The following is a 15,427-nucleotide window of genomic DNA, read 5'->3' as shown; positions in this document are numbered from 1 at the left end:
GGAAGGGAGTGCAGCTGTGCACCCATGTCCTGATTTGGGGAATCCAGGCTGTAGTGGCTCCCAGTGAGACAGGAGGCTATGGGAAGCTATGGCACAGGGTGAAGGAGGCCAGGTATGGGAGATGATCGACTCTCTAGGGGATGGCTTCAACTGAAGTGCCTCAGGGAGAGCCGACTCTGGGCCCTGGCAGGAAGGCTGCAGTGGAGACGGAGGTTGCAGAAGCGAGCAGGAGGAGGGCGTGCCTGCCAGAGGTGTGGAGGCCGAACAGAACAGAGCAACGGAGTCAAGAAAGCACGCATGTTTGTGTTTGTGTCTCTCCAGTGGGTAGAGAAGGCAGACTTTGGGGGCCATCACCATTTGAAGAGAGAAAAAGGTACCTGATAGGGAAGTATCAGAGACCAGGAGGCTGGCGAGACAACACACTGGGTTCCTCAACGAAGGAAGAGTGGTGGGCAGTGTCACTTGGTGTGGCAGTGCCCAGTCGGGTGCAAGTGGCAGTGTCCCCAGTGCTGCAGAAGTGACTGGGGACCTGGAGGAAAGCAATTTCCAGGTAGTTGTTGTGGGGACAGAGGCCAGTGCACAGTGGACCCCAGAGCTTGGAGTGGCAGGGGAGGCCATGGAGACTCCAGTGTCCATGGTGTCTCACAAAGCTCTGTGGTGATGGAAAGAGAGAACTAGGGCTGGTAGGGGCATTAGATCAAGAGAAGTGTGGGTTCATTTGGTCTTGGGGTTATTTCGTGTCTAATGGAGATGAGTTGAACATGTGCTTGCAGGAAGGATCCATGGCATGGTGTGATTCAAGATGCAGTAAAGCATCCATGAGTGACATCTTGATGTGACAAGGTCCTCCAGGATCAAGAAAGGAAAGTGTGGGGTGTAGGCGGAGTCCCAACACAAGAAGGCAGGACAGTGATGGTTAGGAACCATCCTAATATTGATACGTATGGGAAGGGGCAGGAGGGGAGCTGGGGACTCCAGCAAAGACTGCCTTTACAGATTGCAAGCTTGGAAACAGGTCACTGCATGGATGAGCTTAAAGGGCCAAGCAGCCACCAAGCAGAGAGGACAGGACACAAGGCCAGAGCCAGGCTTCTCCTTGGCACAGCACTGCTTTGCTCCTCTCTGCTGAAAATCAGGAGGTTCCAAGTATGATGTAATAAAACTTTTCCTGCATTATAATTTGAATTGCCTTTTTAAAATGTTAACCAAACAACTGTGGTATTGAATACAACTGTTACTTTGTTTAACTGATTCTTCTCTTCATTTTTAGTTAGAAATCCTGTGTTCTGTCAACATTCTCCAGTTTATATTCATTGCCTTAAGACTGGACAAGATCATTCACTGGCCCTGGCTTGTATGTAACTTTTTAAATCTTTAAAAAAACTTTTTTTGATTATAAAACTCATGTTCATCATAGAAATCTTGGAAAAGACAGATAAACATAAGTGGTAGGATAATAATCACCCATAATCCCCTAGGAGATAACATGGTTAGTGGTTTTTGTTTCCTTGTTTGGGGGTTTATTGTTTCATAAGGATAATTGAGATCATACTGCATTTATAATTTAGTATCCTGCTTTGTTGTTCTAATGTTGTGTCATAAGCAGTTTTCCATGTCAATAAATGCTCTTTATATGTATAACTTTGAAAGTTTAATTGATAACAAAATATTCTTCAAATACATTTACCAGACTGTCCTCTAATTTCTGAATATTGAACTTGTTACCAGTGTTTTTACAACTATAAATCATGCTGCAGCATATAATTTTGTGTAGATAAATCTTTGCCTGTTTTTTTTTTTCATTGCTTTTTTTAAGGAAAGACTCCAAAAGCAGTATTACTGGCCCAGAGAGTAAGAGCTTTTTGAGATTTTGAAATATAAACTGCACTGCCAACTCCCTTTTTCAAAAAAAAAAAAAAAACTGTGCCTCTTTATACTTTTGCCAGGGATGAAGTCTAAGTCACGCTAGTGACCTCTGACTTCCATGAAAGGCTGTGTGGTTAAAACTGATTGTGCTTACATAGGTAGGAGAATGGATGGAGCTACACACACACACACACACACACACACACACACACACACGTAAATGGCTCCATCCATTCTCGGCAAGCTGCAAATTAGAGAATACAGTACAATTTCAACTAGTAACACATAGAAAGAAGATGAGAGAAAAGATAGAAGACTTACATTGCCTATGTGAGATGAGGTCTTGCCAGGGTTTGGGATCCCGTCCCCCACTGCTTGTTGTGTACTTTTGTACACAAGACATTTTCTGTGATAAACATGGTTTACCTTTAAAAAAAAAAATTACAAAGGTAAAAAAATATACTGAAAAAAAGAAAATACTCATTTGGAGACAAGGAAGAAAATAAGGGAATAAAAGATGCCTTTATAATGAATAAAGATAAGATCAATCACTTCTTCCTAAAGTCTTTGATAAAATATTCATAATAAAAACTGTTGTTCAGTCATCCATCTTAAAGCTTCAGGGTTCTGTATCTGCAGAATGGTAATTGGGCTCAGAGCTTTCTCTTGTACCATGGTGGAAACAAATGTGAGTTAAGACCACAATTTGAGTATAAGATACAGTCAGAAAAATAAAAATGATTAGGAAAAACTATGCATGTTTTCTATAGATAAACAAAGGAATTTTTCCTGCCCCAGTGCTGTGCAAATCCTAGCAGATGAAACAGCCTGACTGCAGGTTTCCAACAGTGTTCAAGAGAAGCCCAGTGAGGCTACTCACTGACTTTCTACCCACGAGGGCCAGGCCACTGTGCCTGACCCCAGATGTGCTTTAGGAGGAAGACCACAGCAAACCTCCATGCAGAAGGTCCAGCCTCTTCAGGAGTCCAGCTTAAGTCCTACGTCTAAAAATGAAATGTGAAAACCAAAGAACTGTTAGGAGGAGACAGTCTTTGGGATCTGAAGTTAGGTGAAGAGTTCCTGGAAATGATACCAACAACATGGTCCATAAAAGAAGCTTAAAATTAAAGTAATATTAATGAAAAGACAGGTTGCAGACTAGGAGGAGATACTCATAAAACACATGTGTAACCAAGGACATATATCTAAAGCATCTAAAGAAGTCTCAAAACTAAAAACCTCAGCAACCAAATTTTAAAATTGACGGAAGACTGAACCAACTATTCACAAAGAAGATAGACATATGGTGAATATGCACATGTAAAGGACATCATTACCTACTAGGGAAAAGCAAATAAAAAACAGAATGAGGTGCCACAATACCTTCATCAAAATGGCTAAGATAGCCACAGTACCAGGTGTGCTAGGGCGGAACCAAGGGACGAGGACATTTGCCCATTGCTAGTAGAAAGGCCAAACTGGATAGACGCTCTGGAAAATGTCTTGGCAATTTCTAATAAGGTTAAATAAACATAGAGTTGCCATGTGACCTAGCAGTGCCAATCCTGGGTGTTTCCCTTGGAGAAATGAAAACATACCACACAAAAACCTGGGCACAAGTGTTTACAGCAACTTCATTTGCAACAGCCCAAAGCGGGAAAGCACCCACATTTCCTTCCCAGGGTAAGCAGATAAACAGGGTTGGGTGCATCCATCCAGTGGAACACCACTCAGCAGTGACTGGTAGATAGACACAACAGCCTGGAAGCATCTCAGAGATGTCCTGCTGAGTGGGAGAAGGCAGCCTTGGAAGGTGACATGCTGTATGAGTCCATCTCTGTCACATTCTTGAAGAGACAAAAGTATTGTGTTAGAGGACAGAGCAGTGGCTTCTGGGGGTTGGGGTTGGGGTAAGGTGGTGACACAGCAAAGACAGAGCATGAGTGAGTGTGGCACGGTGACGGAGTTATCCTCTGTCTCGCCCAAGGCCCCACAGATCTACACATACATGTATGAACCATCATGGAACTGGCCACCAATGGAAAACAGTCAATTTTACTGTTTCACAACAGAAAACAAAGGGACAACAGATGTACCCAAGGGGCCATTGAGAAGGGGTAAAAGGTCAAACAGAGGGAGCTTGGTGAGGCCCCTGGGACTCATCTTCTGGGCTTATATGGGGGGTGAAAGGAAGTCTTTCTGGTGTGACAGCAACAGACACAAAACCCGTCTGAGCGAGGCAGCGGAGAAGCCTCCTGGCCTCAATGTGCAAGTTCATGGAGGTCCTGGGTCCCCTGGGCAGCCTGAGTTGCCAGGGGGCACGATCCCCAGCCTCTAGCTACAGAACCCCTGGCAGGATGGGCAGTGCCTGGGAAGAGGGGACATGCTCGTGAGCTGGGGTGGCCTCACTACCCTTGGCAGGTGGAGGGGAGGTGGGCAGAGCGCAGGCCAGCTGAGTGAGCTCAAGATTCAGGGAAATGGCTGCTCTCCACCCCGAGGGTGGCCCTGGCTGCGGGGGATCCCACCAGGAGCAGCAGGTCCTCTTTACACGCTGGCCACATCCAGGCCTGGTACCCACTTACATGCAGAGATCCAGGATGAAGTCAGTCGTGCCTCCCCTAAAGACCTTTCTTCTCTCCTCCCGCCCTCAGGTCGTGTGTGTCCCCTTGTGGATTCTCATGTCGTTTCTGTGTCTGGTAGTCCTCTACTACATCGTGTGGTCCGTCCTGTTCCTGCGTTCCATGGATGTGATCGCAGAGCAGAGGAGGACACACATCACCATGGCGCTAAGCTGGATGACCATCGTTGTGCCACTCCTTACTTTTGAGGTAAGCTCTCTGGCAGACTGTGCGCCCCTGGGGCTTGAAAGGAGCTCAGGACAGTAGAGCTGCCTTTCTTTGGAGGCCTGGGAGCTGGCAGTGGGAAGTGGACCTTTCCAGCTACCATGCATCTGAATGTTGTCTTCTAGAAAGAGAAAGTTGGATGTGGTGTTTTGGTATTTGAGCCCTATAGAGAATTAGAGAGTGGGCACTGTTATTCCTCCGAAAAAAAACACCAGGAAGAGTTTCCCATAACAAGCCAGATGTTGGAAATTTTCTAGGTGGATGGATTCTGCTTTGTCCTGAAGAGCCATGTGAAAGCTCTTCTCATCCTTTCCCCCAGAATTGAGGCTTTCTGTTATCTCCTGTGGGGTGACCTTTCCCCCTTAGGAGGCCTGACGAGGGTGGGCAGCCTGGCTTCAGACAGGGTCCATTTTCAGACACTCCATTGACAGAACATTGACCATTTCTCTTTCCTTAGATCCTGCTGGTTCATAAGCTGGACGGCCACAATGCATTCTCCTGTATCCCCATATTTGTCCCCCTTTGGCTTTCCTTGATCACTCTGATGGCAACCACCTTCGGACAGAAAGGCGGAAACCACTGTATGTACTTAGCATTTCAGAAGTCCTTGAATGGTGGGTGTGCACATCTCTGTCTGGTGTGTGGCTATATGGGTGTGTGTGTGTGGCCCTGCTCTATGAAAAAATGAACCTGAGGACCCCAATCAAGGAGTTTCCCTGGGGAAGGTGGGACTGGAGAAGACCTGGAGTCTTCCAGGAAAGGGAGCACTGTTAATCCTGTGACTGGAGAACTGAGCATGGCAGGCGGCCTCTCTGAGTCCATTCACTGTGACAAGGGAAACATTATCCCTTCTAGCCAGGGGCTCCTGAAGATTCAGTGAAAATCCGCATCATCTCCCAAACTCTAGACATCCTCCGGGATCTGTTTCCTCACTCTTGGCAGCATCATTCTTGATATCACTGACTCTCAGCAGTGGTGCCTGGCTCGCTCGCTCTCCCTCTCCATTGTGATGATACCTGTTTAGAAGTGCTCTTTGATGAGAGCCTCTCCTCACTAGTCCTTGAGCTCCTTTGCATGTAACCCTGAAGCACACCCTTCTGGAAGCTAATGTGACAAGATGTTGTACCTAAGGAAAGCCAGCACTGACCTGATGGTTTAGTGGTACCCAGACAGGAAGAGCGGGCCTTGGAGAAGGAGCTTTGAGGTGGCTCTGTGAGCTCAGACCACCTGCTGGCTTGGACCAACACATACCTATTGTCTTCCCAGACTCCAGGGGTAACAGAAACCTTTTTCTTGGATAACATTCCTTGTTGCACATGGCTTTCTCCTGGGCCAGGAAGATTGAGTGGTTGACATTATCTAGGTGCCATAGGCATTTGAGATTCACTAGGGCAGTAGTTCTCAAACTGGAGGACCCATCAGAGCCCCAAGACCCCACCCTACCCCCCCACCCCACCCCCCACACAGAGTTTCTGGTTCAGGAGGTTTGGACCAGGGCCCAAGATTGCATCCCTGACAGGCCCCAGGGAGACATCCTGGGGGCTGCCAGTCCAGGAGCCCCAGCTACGGAGCCACAGAGCTGCAGGACGTCCTTCTGGTCCTTGTTGGTATTGAGGCCTAGCTTAGGCTTCATTCTAAGATGTCAGGATAAAGCAGTACATTATACAAGAAAAACTCTTCAGGAAAGAAAAGCAACCTGAGATTCAGTGGAGGCTAGTGTTTGAGAAAGTACATTTCTTCTGTTTCAGGGTGGTTTGGGATTCGCAAGGATTTCTGTCAGTTTCTGCTTGAAATCTGCCCGTTTTTGAGAGAATATGGAAACATCTCCTACGACCTCCACCATGAAGGTAGCGAGGAAACTGAAGAAACGCCAGTTCCAGAACCTCCTAAGATCGCTCCTATGTTTCGAAAGAAGACCCGGGTGGTTATCACCCAGAGCCCTGGGAAGTACGTCCTCCCACCTCCCAAATTAAATATCGAAATGCCAGATTAGACCGTGTTCCCAGGGCAGATCAAGAGTGCACCTGGCCCGCCCTCTTTTCCACCTTCTTCTGCCTCCATTCACCCCCTCCCTCCCACCCTGAACTGGAGCTGGAGCTGGGTCTCCAGGGACTTCCATCTCATGCCTTGTTTGCACTCAATGCCTACCCAGTGACTCACCGCCACGGGACATGCGGCTGGCAGGTGCCTGGAACATGCAGCGTGGTGTAGGGTGCACATCAGCGGATTTGGACCTGATGGAGGGAGCATATGGAGACAGAGGAAACAACTCCCAGTGGGCAGGTGCCTTCAGAGCTGGCTTGGGCCCAAGAAGGAATGGCCACCCAGCTGGTTTTCTAAGTGTGAAAATTCCCATCAAAAGTGTTATTGAAAAATGTATTATTGAACCAAGCCAGCCTGGCCACTTAGCTCAGAAACTCCTGTTGTGGTGTGGTCAGGGGCCCTGACTAAGCCTCAGGCCTCACATGCACCCACACCACTGTCACTGGCCATGCTCCTGCCATGCACATCATTTCTGGGTTTTTACTGACCCCATTGGTGAGCCCTTTCTAATGGAGTGACTCCGTGCCTGTATAGTATTTATACAAATATTTTAGCGTTGTAATATACCGTGTTAAATCCTAGTTCTGTACAGTATATTCTGTTAAAGTATTTTTTTACAAGCTTGTACTGGAGACATACATGTTCTGTTGCAGAAGTAGAAGCCAGTAGCACCGCACCCCTGTCCTGACCACTGGAGTGCTACCCCCTTCATGGGACATTGCCATCTCCTCTTCAGTTTCTCCATATACATACTAGCTGCTGCTGCCAGAACTGCCACAGTAAGCAAGAAATGGTTTGTACTTTTTCTCCCACACTGGGAACACTGACTTGCAGAAAACCGTAAAGCACGCCTGGGAGCTGGAGCGCTGGACAAGGTGCCAAGACTGGGAATGTCCAGCAGCGTGCACAGGTTGAGATGTGGGGCTTGTTGTCCATCACACACTGCACCTATGCTTTTAGCTAGGAGCTTGGGGTAGAGCCGAGAGTCAGAAGGAAAAAAGCAGATGCGATGCAAACAAGATGGCCATGAGTAAAAGAGGGTAAAAGGAGCCCTGGCTTTGTCACCCAGGAGCAGGGGGGAGAGGGCAGCTACTGCCTTGTGTGAACCAGGCTCTGCTGATGTACACTGCACCACCACTCCATCCTGACACCAGCCTGGAACAAGCCCGTGCTCTCTTCAGGGGCACACTTGGAATGGTGTTGCCTTTCCTGCTTGGTATGTAACACATGTAGCCCAGTCTACTCTTTTTCTCCCCTTTAGCTGTTCAATAAACTAGTTCTTCATTTTCCATGTGCACTGTGCAGGTCTTGCTTTAGATGTGGACCAGGATGCTGGGAGTTCTCTTGGCCAGCACAAAAGGGAATCTCGAGTTGCCACGGCCAGCTGAGGGGAGCAGGGGTGGGTGAATATGTCTCAGGAGTATGCAGGGGCAGCCAGGACATACATAGAGGAAAGGGTGGGCCTGGGGATTCAGCCATTGGCAGGGAGTGCCCTGCCACAATCCTGATGGTGAGGAGGTAGCCGAGAGTGTTTGTGGGGTCCCAGACAGTCTAAAATGGAACTCGCCTTTTCAGGGGTTTGAGGCATTCCTGGGTCACGTGGGAGGGCACTGAGTAGGGCTTCTGTCTAAGGGAAACACTGGGAAATTCTATATAGCTCACTCGAGCTGTGTCTAGAAACATTTAATTCAAGTGGTGTTTCAGCCCCCAGTTTGCAAGAATCGACAAGGAAGGCCACCCCTCGCTGGTGACCAGAGGCTTCAAGCATGGAGCCAATGTCCACCGGGAGATCAGTGCTTATGCACCTTGGATGCAGACTTGCTGTCAGACACAGCACACTTCCCCATAACCACGTGGCAGACTTACGTGTCAGGAACCTCGCCACCTCCTGTACCTCCCCCGAGTCCTCAGGACCCCGTGAGGCAGGTGCCCCTAGGGTTACCTGTGTGGGGAAGCAGAGGCTCAGAGTGGGCAAGCCAGGCATCTGGGGATCAGCAGGGCAGCCGTGTCCACCTTGGCATCTCCTCACACAAGCCCTCTCTCTCACCCACTGGGCCGGGCTCCTGGGCTGGATGGCTGACACCTCAAGGTCAGAGGCATTTCTGATTCTGGAAATCTCGGGAAGATCTTCAACCCCAAGAGCAGAGTTGGGGTGAGGGGCATTAGTGGGGTGGGCCGCCCATGTGGGCTGCCCTGCATGGCAGCCTCTTTGATGTTAGAGCACTAGGCCCCAGAGCAGGATGGCAGCTCTCATAGCCTGGACACAGCCTGATGGAATTCCCGTGGATGGTGGTCAAAGGAAAGAGCCACACTGTGTGTGAAGGCCCAGGGCAACCACCCCCTCCCACGTGCCTGGGACCACAGTATGCAGAGCAAGGCCAGCCTGGGGTAGACATGGGCAGGCTGCAGAAGCCAGAGGACGGCAACCTGCCCTGTGTCCCTGGGACCTCGTCCATAGCCTCTACAGCCCCCACCCTTGGGCTCCTGCAGCCCAATGGCAGGACCTGGAGAGGGTCTGTGTGGAGGACTGGATGCCCAGCCAGCGACAGTGCACAGGGGGCCGGGTGGCTGTACCCTTGACTGTGGACCCCCACCCTGGACGTGGCTGTGCTTGAGCACAAGGGTGCCATCCAGAACCCTCATGGCACCTGTGAACACAGAGGATGGGCTGACTTTGAGGGTCACATGTCTGTTGGTGTGTTTCTGCCCAGACTTGGGACTCTAGGACCAGAAGGCCATGCCCGATTCGCACAAGTGCTCGGCCTGAGACTTCATGCCCATGCACGAGTGTCATGGGGCCCACTGCCATGACGAGCGTGGACCAGGAAGCTAACACGTTGAGCAACCTGGGTACAACAGCCCTTTATTAGGTCACTTAATGACTGCCTTGTAATGTTAGCCCCAAGCAAGCAGAGGCCTTTGGTGAGGGGCCAAGCACCCTTGTGAGCCTGGACTGCTCCTGGCCACTGCACTGTCCCATTTCCAGGAAGGAGGGACGCACCACTCTCCACGTGGCTGCAGACAAGGAGGGCCCTGCGATGGACGGGGTGCCCGGCTTCAGGGGGGCTCCCTTTCTTCCAAACACAGGGCCTCTGGCCCTCAGCTCAGGGAGCTATGACCCTCCCTGCGGACCTTTCGGTAGCCCTGGCTCAGCCTGTGCCCGTGGGCCACCGCAGCTTCAGGCTGCTGCTGGAAGAGAGCGCTTTCCAGGCTTTGAGGTAAGAGCCTTTGTTGAAGAGGCCACACACCGTGCCTCTTCACGTGCAGTGTCGTGCCCTGCCTGGGGGAGAGGGCAGCCTCCTCTCCCTCCCCTTTCCCATCATCAACAGTCACTGCTTTATGTCCTTCTGGTGGGAGGAAGATGGCACTTGCTTACACATCAATGAGGAGCTCTTTGAGGACATTTTGGAGAGGGTGGGCTCAGGCAAGTTATTTGAGACAGACTGCATGAAGAGCTTCGTCTGCCAGCTTAGTCTGTACGGATTCAGCAAAGCGTGCCAGGATGTGCTCACCTCCCTCTGCCTGACCAGTCTGCTCATGGAGGAGCCGCCTGTCTGTGTCCTGAGCAAGGTAAGGGCCGGGCAGTACCTGCTGGGTCCTGGGAGCGGGGTGGGTGCCAACCTCAGGGCCGCCAGGGACAGTGGCCGGCCTGCAGGGAAAGATGAGTGTAAAGACAGGACTGGGGACCGGCGTGACTGCTGGAGCTGCCAGTGCTGCGTGCTGCACTGGGGAGTTGTGAGGGGGAGAGCCTGAGCGTTCTCAGCACAAAGAAGTCACTGCCCCTCCTCTCTTTCTCCAGTGGGGATGTCTGTGTGAGATAACGGAGGTGAGCTGAATGCACAGTAGGGATCAGGTCAGGCTACCCGGGGGCCAGGTGTCACTCGGTACCGCTGATCCGTGGGCCCTTAGATCGCAGTCACACCGGGGAAAGAAATGACACTGCTCAAATGCTGGACCTTCCTCTCCTCCAGCCAGGGAACAAATGGGCCCAGGGTGGAGGCAGGCAGGGAGAGGGGTTTGTGTACCCCCATGACTGCCTCACGGCTCAGACCAGAAAGAATCTGCCTGCAAGGCGGGAGACCTGGGGAGGGAAGATCCCTGGGTTGGGAAGATCTGGAGGAGGGCATAGCAACCCACTCCAGTATTCTTGCTGGGAGAATCCCCATGGACAGGAGCCTGGTGGGCTATTGTCCATGGGGTCACAAAGAGTCAAACACAAGTGACTAAGCACATGCCTCCCATAGCTGTGGAGCAGAAGTTTAGTGCAGGGAAGCACAGGTCCTTTCCTGGGAAATGTCCTGCTCAGCCGAGGAAGTGCAGGCCAAGGGTCAACACCTGCATAGAAAGCAGGGAAGCTTCTGCAGTCTGCCTGCTGCAAATGCCAAGTGCCCTCTGAGGACCTTGTACGGATATCCTTGGGCCACTCTGAGTCATTTTCCAAGGGCAAGAGGCCATGGTGAGTTAGTGAGTCAAGCTAGATGTTAGATGGGCAAGCTGGGGCACTGCCTCTTGTGGGACAGGGTCCTGCTTTCTCCATGAGGCCTGGGGATGGCTGGGTTAGGGCACCCAGGGGCCTAGCCAGGAGGGTGCTGGTTTCAGTAAGCCTCCTTTTGACACTAGGACTTTGCTATTCTCTCTCTCTCTCAGTGAACCCCGGTTACAGTTCTGCTACAGTCCCCTGTTTAAGAGAGACAGCCCACACCTCCTGAAGAAGATGAAGAGGAGAGTGGGCGTTAAGTCTGCGTCTTGGCAGGTGAAGGGCAGGCTAGCAGACCTGGGTGTCCCTCCTGCACCCAGCACCGTGCAGCCACAGGATGGCCTGTCACCCTGCCCTGAGGTTGCCCAGGGGACCACGAGCCACGTGGAACTTGTCCCCACCACTGGCCTGGCCAGGACCTATGTCGTCCCTGCTGCTGGTCTGGGGACAGCAGCCCTGCTCCCCTTGATGGGTCCTGAGACCTGGCAGCCCAAGGGCACGCAGGTTCCTTTCTCTCTAGTCCCTGTCCTGACAGGCGGCCCTGCCCATTGAGAGCCAGTGGCTCTGCTTCACCTGGCCCCCTGCCCAGATGGCTCCTCCCATGGTGGTGGTGGGCCCCACCACTGTGCCCACCCAGATCTTCAACCTGTCCCCTGGCCAGCTCCCAGTGTCCATGCTGGTACCTCTGTGCTCCATCTGGATGCCTGTCATGGCTGCCGGGCCAGACCCCAACCTGATCTTGACTGCTCAGGCCCTGAACCCCTTCTACTACTGCTCAGGCAGCCCCTCTTTCCCATAATCTCCAGCCATTCTTTCCCGTAATCCCCACCCCCTTAAGGTGTGCCCCCAGAGGACCCCAAACATGCACCCTATTCAGACAGATAGAGGTTGCCCTGTGGTCAGAACACTTCAGGGCAATAAAGAGGCTGAAAACATGAGGGATTTCCCACCCAGCACATGTCTTCAGTGCCTCCATCCTAGGCCTGGCTGAGCATTTGAGTCCCCTCAGGCAGCTGCTTGCTTGGGAAGGCAAGACAGATGGCCACTCACTCCCAGCACAATACAGGCACCTCTTACACACACCTGGGGAAGTCCCACAGACACTGCACCCACTCACTGAAAAGACCCATCAAAGGCTGGACAAGAGCCTGACTGAGTGGCTTCATGGGCACAGGGACACTGTCCAGCAGGCTCCTCACTTGACAGATGAGGATAAATTAGGCCTCCCCTTGTTGGGGGTCCCAAAAGAGCCCTTCCTGTCCTGAGATGCACAGGGCTGGAGCCTGTGGTCCCTGCCCAAGGCCTGCGAGTGTTCAGTCTCGGGGTTTGCTGTTGTCTGGACAGCAGGCCTGAGATTTGGCTTCATTGCAGGGCCTGCATCTGGTGACATTTTCTTGTTTCTCTTTTCCTTTTTCAGCTGAGCACTCCAAGGGTGTCACAACTCAGCACCCTCTGCTCGCTGGGGTGTCCAGTTTATAATGTGCTTTCTCTTAAAAGAGAGTTTGTCCTGAGGATCATAGCAAATAGCCCTCCAGGGTTACACTGCAGACACAAGAGCTCCGAGGTCAGGAGAGGGGAGAGCACACACACCAGTCCACTGGAAGCAGAAGGCTGTGTCTCCTTTGTTGGCAGTCTGGTGCAGGCACAGGAGGCCCCTGAGAAAGGACTTGGGGCGGTGAAGGCCAGGGCTCTGTCAGCCCCAGCACTGAGCTGCTGTGACGCCCGACCAGGCTGCTCACTTCCAAGACAAAACACAGCCCATTACGAAGGTTCACTGCCTGGGGCACACCTTAACTTTTCAGAAGGTTTCATTCTTTTTTTGTCTTGACTTCTGTATGCCTCCTGACCTGGAATCACATGCAGATGCTGCTATTTAAAAACCACGTTCCTAGAAACTTCAGCATGTGTGGCACCTGCTTACCTGTAAACCTATAGAGAAAACAGAGATAGGCAGATTGTAATCTCAAGTCATCTGCTTGTCACAAAAGGCACCTTTTATTTACAAACTCAAGGCTTCCTGACATCAAGAGACCCATGTGGTACTTCACTCCCACCACTCAGTCCTTGGTAGATTTTGACGGATATCTGCAGAATGAAGTGGCTAAGCATGGGTCTTCCTGGGCTGGGCAGAGGCGGCAGCCTAAGGTGACACAGGAGTGTAGGGAGGGAGCATGGACTTGATGGGCTGGCCCTGGACAGTCAAACTGTCTCGAGCCCCACACATGCCCTGGTCACCAGAGGAGAGGCCAGGTGGCTCAAGTGGCACAGGGTTAGTTCTGTTCCTGGGGCCACACAGGCGACAGTGTCTAGGAGAGTGGAAATGCAATTCAACCAGACAGGGTGTCTCAGAGAGGGGGCCTGCCTCACAAGTGCTCCAACTAGGCAAGGGTGACCCTGGAGGCCCAACTGGGCAGACCCTGGGGAGCCGGTGATCCATGGCCAACTCACTTCCCACCAGCTCTGCCCCAGCCTCCCTCGGCCCAGTGCTAATCTTGGGCCCTCAGTGGCCCCTTCGTCCCCTGGGCTCCCTTGCTCTGTCCCTTCACAAAGGGAGGTGCCATGGCCAAACAGGGATGAGGTGGGGAGGCTGAAAAAGGCTGATTTCTGGATGACAGAAACAAGGTTTAGCCTGCGGTGAGCAAAGCTGGTGGTGCTCTCGAGTGCTAGCTCTTTGCAAGAGGAACCGCCTGGAACTCCGTGGCAACTGTCATGAGGAAAGGCCTTGGGATGAATTGAGCTACAAACCAGCAGGGGAGGCTGATGAGACACCACAGCCTGGGTCTTGTCCATGCCTGACCCCACAAGCAAGGCCTACGACCAGGCAGCAAGGTTCTCAACCATCCTCTGAGCCTCTGGAAAGGGAGGGAAGGTCCCCATCTCCAAGGTCTGAGGTCTCGGCCAGGGAGCTCCCCAAGGCCCCATGCAAACCCCCCCAGATGATGAGCTCTGCACATCCCTGCAGACAGGAAATCTGGGGACACCCAAGCCTCCCTCAGGCAGCACCTCCGGCCTCTGAGGGGGGCTGGGGCAGCCAGGCCATCATGGGGGCTGGGCTGGACTGCAGTGAGGCAGAGTCCTTGGCCCTCAGGGGCCCCAGGAGCAGGGAGGCCAGCCACCCACCCTCCTCCCAAATGTCTCTCCTTTCTGCGGAAAAAGTCAGGCCAATAGGGACTTAGAACCCACAAGTCACAAGTTCTTGGCCCCTGAGAGCCCCTCTGGCCACTCTGCACAAGAAGGGCCCATGGGGGGTGGGCATCAGTGCAGACCAGTGGGGAGAGAGCCACCAAGGAGACGACCCTGGCGATACTGCAGACAGGAGAATGAAGTCACTGTGAGTGGCCAAAGGCCATCTCCAGGCTGCTGAGTTCTTGCTAACTCACCTGCCACTCCTCACAGTCTTCAGCTAAAACAACATCATTTAAACAAAAATTTCCAAAGTCTGGTGATACTGAGGGGCCCCCATGGGAAGGTGAGTGGTTCCCTGTGCTCCCCCAAGGTCATGGGTGCAGCAGGCCCTCATTTAGCATCTGTGCTAGGACTGTAGCCTTCTCTCAAGGGTTAAGGAGGCCCCCTCCTGAGTGAGGACATGGGCATGCAGTCACCCTGGAACAGAGAGTCTCAGAACACAACTCCACACCTACTGGGACTCCTGGGGGCCCTGGTGCAGGCTGTCAGGCTGAGACACCACCACCCCCCCCCCGACTTCCTCAGTGAACTTGGGGATTCAGGGGTTGGTCTTTGGGGCACAGTCTCAGGTGGGCAGAGGGAGGTGCCCATGTTCTGCTAATACTCAAGGTGAGGACCAGAGGAGACTGAGGGTCCCCAGGGGATGCATGTGTGGCCCTCCTGACAGCCCTGGGGGATCATGGGGAACAGCATCCAGAGGTTATGTCACTGATCCTGATGGGAGTAAAGTGAGGGCCTGGGTCAGGTGCCCGGGTTCAGGTCAGCAGAGTGAAGGAACCCAGCTGTGCTAGGAGTCAAGGTAGAACCCTGAGGGGGGCTCTGGGGCCCCAGGACATCCAGGTCATCACTGCTCTCAGCCCTGAGAGACCCCGGCATGGTCGTAGGAGTGAGCCCCCTACTCCTGCTTGCCTCTCGGGGTTCTGGCTGGGGAGGGCCTGGTTCTAAGGGGAGCAAGGTCAGGGACAGAGGGTGGTGCTCAGACCTGCTGAGAGTCAAAGTGAAGAGCAGGAGG

General features: G+C 52.5%; 1 protein-coding gene across 2 annotated transcripts in view; it reads left to right on the top strand.

The window, feature by feature from the left end:
• TMEM185A (transmembrane protein 185A) overlaps positions 1 to 8,045 on the top strand; it is a 41,821-nt gene extending 33,776 nt beyond the window's left edge. The window contains exons 4-8 of one of the 2 annotated variants that reach the window (XM_010821500.4): positions 1,271 to 1,354; positions 4,518 to 4,694; positions 5,167 to 5,290; positions 6,458 to 6,656; positions 7,406 to 8,041. In XM_010821500.4, coding sequence (XP_010819802.2) covers positions 1,271 to 1,354; positions 4,518 to 4,694; positions 5,167 to 5,290; positions 6,458 to 6,656; positions 7,406 to 7,421 — 600 coding nt within the window. In that variant the 3' untranslated portion in view covers positions 7,422 to 8,041. Of the gene's footprint in view, positions 1 to 1,270; positions 1,355 to 4,517; positions 4,695 to 5,166; positions 5,291 to 6,457 lie in introns of both variants that reach the window. The other variant, NM_001206959.1, reaches the window with a different exon arrangement.
• Positions 8,046 to 15,427: the final 7,382 nt, after the last annotated feature.

The sequence above is a fragment of the Bos taurus genome, chromosome X, assembly GCF_002263795.3.
Source record: "Bos taurus isolate L1 Dominette 01449 registration number 42190680 breed Hereford chromosome X, ARS-UCD2.0, whole genome shotgun sequence".
Taxonomy (NCBI): Eukaryota; Metazoa; Chordata; class Mammalia; order Artiodactyla; family Bovidae; genus Bos; species Bos taurus.
Note: the sequence above shows the minus strand (reverse complement) of the source record. Positions and strands in the feature narration are given on the sequence as shown.